At 43.2% G+C, this 6,702-nt stretch overlaps 1 protein-coding gene across 1 annotated transcript; it reads right to left on the bottom strand.

The window, feature by feature from the left end:
* Window positions 1–2,459: 2,459 nt before the first annotated feature.
* LOC109925757 (mucosal pentraxin-like) lies at window positions 2,460–4,191 on the bottom strand. Its single transcript, XM_048594655.1, has one exon. The coding sequence runs from the start codon at window positions 4,189–4,191 to the stop codon at window positions 3,463–3,465; it is 729 nt and encodes a 242-aa protein (XP_048450612.1). The 3' UTR covers window positions 2,460–3,462.
* Window positions 4,192–6,702: the final 2,511 nt, after the last annotated feature.

Below are 6,702 nucleotides of genomic sequence, written 5' to 3'. Positions count from 1 at the left end.
AAATCGTTAAAGTATAAAACAAACAGCAGGGATCCCAACACCGAGCCCTACGGAACACAACTTGAAACAGCTTTCAGTTCTCAAGGGCGGCCATTGGCCATTATCCATTGTTTCCTGTTACTGAGACAACTTTAGATCCAATTCACCACATTGAGATCAAGCACATTGGCTTTTTTTTTGACCAGTCTGTCATGTGGGACCTTGACAAATGCCTTACGGAAATCCATGTCGGCAGCATCTACTGCATTACCCTCATTGATCCTCCTTGTCACTTCCTCAAAGAATTCAATCAAATATGTAAGGCTTGACCCTCCCTGAACAAAGCCATGCTGCTTATCCCTGACTAGTCCATGCCTTTCTGATCTCTCAGGATTTATTCTAACAACTTGCCCACCATTGAAGTAAGACAAAGTGGCCTGTAATTGTTTGTCATTTCCTTTGTAAATAATGGAACCACACTTGCATTCCTCCAGTCCTCTGGCACCTCACCTGTGTCTAGTGAAATTTGGAAAATAATCCTCAGAATATCTGCTATTTCCTCTCGGACCTCCTTCAACATCCTAGGGGCAATCCATCTGGCCCCAGTGACTGAGAAACTTTCAATGATTCCAACTCCTCTAATGCTTCCTGTTGTTATGACTATTTTGTGCAATGTTTCATAGTGCTCCTCTTGGACTATTATATTTATGTCATCCCTTTCCTTTGTGAATACAGAGTCAAAAAATATTTAAAATTCTTCCCATATCCACTGCATCTTCACATAAGTTCCCTTCTTCATCTCTGATAGGTTCCACTTTTTCCTTTTGCTCTTTATATACTGGTAAAACATATTTGGCTTTTCCTTTATCTTGCTTGCAAATATTTTTAAATGCCCTCTCTTTCATTCGCTTTTTTCAATTTTTTTACTTGATCCCTGGTACTTTCTGTGCTCCTCTAGGGCTATCTGCAGTGTTGAATTTTTTTTGTGGCTATCATAAGCTTTCTTTTTCTGTTTAATCTATCCATGTATTTTTCTAGACAACCATGTGGATTTAGATTTGGCAGTAACATTTTTATTTTTGGAGGGGTCATGTCTGCTTGTCCCCCAAGGATCGAACTAAATAGTGCTTCCTTCTGGTTTACCACTGATGTATCCTTTAGCAGCGCTGTGCAGTCCAACCCAGCCAAATCAATTCTCAGTTTTGTAAAATTTACCTTCTTCCAGTTTAAAACATTTACTCCTGATTTATCTCTGTCCTTTTCCAAAATTATCCTAAACCTATTCAAATTGTGGTCACTATTGATATTGCTATCTGATACGGTCACCCACTTCACCATCTTTATTTCCCAAAACTAAATCCAGAATTGTGTTTCCTCTCTTTGGCTTGTAATGTATTATTTAAAAAAAAATTCAGCACACAGTACATGAACATTTTACCCTCAATGCCCCTTATATTATTTGAAACCCAGTTGATATTGGGATAGTTAAAATCTCCTACTATTTTTGCCCTCTTATTCCTGCAAGCAGAAACCTGTCGAAATATATGTTCTTCTATCTCCCTCTCACTGCTTGGGTGGGTCTTTAGTATACTCTCAATCATGTGATTGGCCTTTTTTATTCCGAAAATCAATCCATAAAGCCTCGTTTGTTAACCCATCGAGGCTGTCATCTCTTCTCACAACTGCAATCAATTCTCTAACTAACATTGCTAACCCTCTCCTATTTTTGTCACCCACTCTATCCTGCCTGAAACTCTATATCCAGAGATACTGAGCTGCCAATTCTGCCTCTCCTTTACCATGTTTCCATTATAGCAATGACATTGTGTTGCCATGTGTCACACATTCACCTGATCTATCCTCTTATTCCTGGCCTTGCTAGCAAATGGCACTGAGAATAATCCTGAGAGCCCTCCATGTTAATGTATCTCCAAGCTTCCTTTATTCAGCTTTCAGGCCCTCATTCCTATGTTTACTTATTCGTTGCTATCTGTGTGTACTACAACCACTGGCTGTTCACCCTCCCACTCCAGAATATCCTGCAGCTGCTCTGTGACATCCCTGACCCTGGCACCAGGGAGGCAACATACTATCCTGGATTCACATCTACAGCCACAGAAGTGCCTGTCTGGACCTGTTACCATTGAACACCCCCTATCACTACAGCTCTGCCGCTCGGTTTCCTCCCCTTCTGTGCAGCAGAGACACCCGTGGGGCCGTGAACTTGGTTGTTGCTGCTTTTCCCTGAGAGGCCACTCCCGCCCCCAACAACAATATCCAAAGTGATTTATCTGTCTGAGAGGGGAATGGCCACAGTGGATTCCTGAGCTTCCTTCCTGGGCCTTTGACTTTGTCACCCATTCCCCTTCTGCCCATCTAAGCTTCACCTGTAGTGTGCCCACCCCTCGAAATGTGCTGCCCCCGACATTCTCACATCACGGACGCTCCACAGTGAATCCACTCACTGCTCCAGCTGCGAAAAACTGTAAGCCAGTAGCACTGAATTTTATTTGAAGATTAGACACAATAAACACACAATAACGTTGTCATTTTGATGTGTACTTATTGATGCATTGAAGCTACAACATTAGATTGATTACAATTTAATTCCAAGGAGATTGCAATATCTGAGTGTTTCCAATCATGGTACGATTCCAGCAGAAAGAGACAGAGTGTACATCCAGCAATAATCCTCAAGCAGCACAGTCACAATCCAGAACAGAATTAATTTCTCCTAAAGCGACTTTCTTAGTCTGACTATTCCTCAGCCTCATGCATTTAATTCTTCTATTGGCTCTGTGTGTGTCAGTTGGAAGGTGTAAACTCCCTGCCTTTGCTGGTGCACTTTGTGATTACGCTAGAGAACTAATCCCACTGTGAAGTTAAAGATTGCACCAGTGACATAGCCAAGGAAGAATGGAACAAAGGAAGAGTGGGTGAGGAAGTAGGTGGGCCCTTGTTAGTTCGAACCAGTTTGAGAGAGTCTTCAGGTTTTAATCAGACTTCAGCTCAGACTGCAACTCACTGGAGTTTACACCAAGTTCTTATGGTACAGTGGTAGGGTCCCTACTTTTAAGCCAGGAGGCCTGGGTTCAAGTGATAACATCTCTGAACAGGTTGATTACACCAAGCTGCATCCTGTATCCATAAGTCACATTCTCTGTCTCCCTATCCCCATCTCTGTCTGTGATGAGAAAGACAGAGATTCTTTACATTTGAGTTTGAAACTCAGCCAGATACTGAGGAAGATGAAAAGATAAAAGATACGAGTAAAAACCCCTGATCCAAATATACTGAACACCTTCATCAAATCCTCTTTATTCTGCACTAAACTCTATTGTAGATTCCTGCACTGATTTGGAGAAAAAACGATTATAATGTAACATTGTAGGGCTATTAAAGCAATTTGGTGGGAATGTCTGTCGTATTGTTCTCATCCTATTCTTCTCACTGTTCCCAAAACTGCTTCCCCGGCAAAGAATTTTAAGTTTTGCAGTCTTTATTGTCCTGAATATTCACCTTTCCTCTTGCAGAGTACCATATTGTGGACCAGTCAATGATGTTCCCCCCCAGACTGTTACAACATTCACTCACAGCCTTAATCTCAGTTGCTGTTAAAACATGGTCCCACAGATTAACATCAGTTATCTCCCCAACAAAACTCTGCTTGATGTCAAACCCTCCACCAACCTTGTCCTGCTCCTGTCCCAGGATAAAGGAGCCTCCACCCCTCACCATTTTCCTCTTTCTACCAACTTTCCGAACACTTCTCTGTCCATTCACCCAGAATGTTACCTCCCCCTGTTTAGACTCCCAGCTCACACAGATGTGCCTCATCAGCGCATTCATTGCTGGAAGGGAAAATGGAATTACAGTGTTCTGGAGGTACAGGTCAAGTCTTGTATCACTCCATTTCCAGAGCAACAGTTCATTGCCGCTTTCTGAAGACGCATAGGAGAACAACCCATAACTGCGGGACTCTTCAGATGCTGCCCTCAAACACAGAGTAAAGGCAAACAAATTGGGACACCTCCTTGGTTTCAGTTGAACATAACTGTTACTGGTTTGGACTGGAAATGTCAGCGACTTCCTTGCGAGACCTGTAACACAAGATTTGATCTTGTTCAGTGACTTTGAAATATTAACAATCACCAGAAACATCCTGAAGATGATCAGTTTCTCATTCTGAATGAAAGAATGAAAAGCTTGCATTTATAGAGCACCCTTTCAGGACTTCAGCACTATCCAGCCAAACAAGTAATGACGGACATGACTGTAATTTAAGTCATGAGATTTGTGTCGAATCCACAGACTGCCCTGGAATAGTGACAGATCATTGGTTTTAATGTTTTTAGCTGCTGAATAATTAATGACCAGGAGAGTGCAGCCAGTTCCTCCCTCATCCCTGTGAATGGTTTACAGCATCTGGAGAGAAATGATGCTCCATCTACTCAGATCACTTTCATTCTCATTTGTAATGAATAACAATTGCACAGCTTGGAGATTAGGTTGAGTCTGGGGCCCTTTGGGGAATGGACCCCAGAATTTTAGGTTTAGTGCTCGTCCTTTCCCAGGTCTTGGTCAGTGCGCATTGCTACCATGTCCAATAACAACCTACTCTTCAGATAATTGGAGACTTGGACATTTGACCCCACATGAGTCAGGAGATCATCCACCTCTCAATGCAAACCTTGATGGAATTTTTCCCAAGTATGTTGGAAGTTCTCCCTGGAATCCTTTGCAAACCTTTGTGACTCTGAGCTAGTCTAACATCTCAGTCCAGTGTGATTTTTTTTTATTCATTCACAGGATTCAGTTGTTGCTGGTTAGACCAGCATTTATTGCCTGTCCTAATTGGTCAGAGTCAACCACATTACTGTGGGTCTGGAGTCACATGTAGGGCCAGACCAGGTAAAGATGGCAGTTTCCTTCCTGAAAGGACACTAGTGAACCAGCTGGGGTTTCCCCGACAAGTGATAATGGTTTCATAGCTACCCTTGGATTAAATTTCAGATTTTTTGGTATGGAATTTAAACCCACAATCTGCTGTGGTGGGATTCAAACCTGGACCTCCAGAACATGTGCTGAGTCTCGTAATTAACTGTCCAGCAATACTACCACTAGGCCACTGCCTGCCCTAAGTTCCTTGAACAGATACCTAGAAAAATGTTATACATATAAATCCCTGTCCAACTCCTGGGTGACTATACAAGTAACCCCCGAACAGCAACCTACCAACTCACCACAAGCTCCCACCTACCACCACCAGACTCCCCACCCCAAACCCCCAATTCTTGATGGTTTGTGAGAAGCCCTAACTACGCCACCAACACAACAGCTGCCCCTGATGCTAACAAACTGCCTCTAAATGTGCTGCCACCAGCTGACTAGCTCCGGACCTGACCACACTGCAAACAGCTATCAACCCACTCACCAACATGATTGCTCAACCCATTCACAAACGTATTTCAATACAAATTCAATCCAGACAAATGTGAGGTGAAACACTTGGGCAGGACAAACAAAACAAAGGAATACATGAACGGTAGGACCTTGGGAAGAACGGAGAATTGGAGGGACCTTGGTGTGCATGTACACCAGTCTGTCAGGACAAGTGGACAAGCTTGTGAACACCGCATGTGGGATACTTGTCTTTATTAGCCGAGGGACTGAGTTTAAGAGGTGGTGGGGGAGGTTATGCTGGAACTGTATAAAACATTGGTTAGGCCATAGCCAGAGTTTTGTGTGCAGTTCTGGAATTCACATTATAGGAGGGATATGATAGCACTGGAGTGGGTGCAGAGGAAATTTACCAGGAGGTGGCCTGGGCAGGAAATTTTTAGTTAAGAAGAGAGATTGTTCAGACTGTTTTCCCTGGAACAGAGGAGATTGAGAGGGGCATCATTGAAATGTGTGTAATTATTGGGGGCAAAGATAGGGTAGAGAGGAAAACACTTTTCCCCTTGGACAGAGATTGAAGGTAAGGGGCAGAAGATTTAGTGAAAATGTGAAGAAAACCTTTTTCCACCCAGAGGGTGGTGGGAATTTGGAACTCGCTGTCTGTAAGGGTTGTAGAGGCGGAAACCCTTATCATATTTATGGAGTATTTTGATGTGCACTTGTGATTCCAAGCTTTACAAGGATATGGGCTCAGTGCTGGAAAATGGGATTCAAATAGTTTGGTGGTGGTTACAGACTGATTATTCTTCTGTGCTATAAATCTGATCCTGTAAGTTCCTGTATGGAACCTAGTGCCAGGTAAAGGGCGAAGAGTATCCAGTATTCCCCTGACAGTGCTGGGATGGAGTCCTTCAAGGAGACTCCTCATTCCCAAAGGACCAGAAGTTGGAAGATCTGGCACAAACTATGGAGATGGATCAATATCCAAGTGGAGCTGTAATCTGGAAATACTCTCTCTCTCCCCAACACAAACTAATCTCTCCTCTCCCACCTGCATTGTAAATGCCTCCTTCCTGCCCCCACACACACTGTAAAAGCCCATTTCCCTGGATACAGGCTGTAAATAGACCCTCCAGCAACTGATGTTTTAAAAATATCTTCCTCACCGCCCAGTGAGGTTAAAGAGACTTGCCTGGAGGTATCTTATCTTTACACCACTTTGAGCAACTGTGATACATTTGCAAGTTTCCTGTGCTCTGACCCCAGTCCCGTGTCGAAGGAGGATGGAAGTTTATGGCCAATGTCAGCAGTTACTTCCCTCAG

Source organism: Rhincodon typus, unplaced genomic scaffold, assembly GCF_021869965.1.
Source record: "Rhincodon typus isolate 14 unplaced genomic scaffold, sRhiTyp1.1 hic_rhity00012354, whole genome shotgun sequence".
NCBI lineage: Eukaryota > Metazoa > Chordata > Chondrichthyes > Orectolobiformes > Rhincodontidae > Rhincodon > Rhincodon typus.
The sequence above is the reverse complement of the archived record's forward strand: the minus strand, read 5'-3'. Positions and strand labels throughout refer to the sequence as shown.

Bases quoted from the DNA above. Each gene is read 5' to 3' on its own strand.
- LOC109925757 (XM_048594655.1), bottom strand. From the start codon at position 4,191: ATGCAAGCTTTTCATTCTTTCATTCAGAATGAGAAACTGATCATCTTC.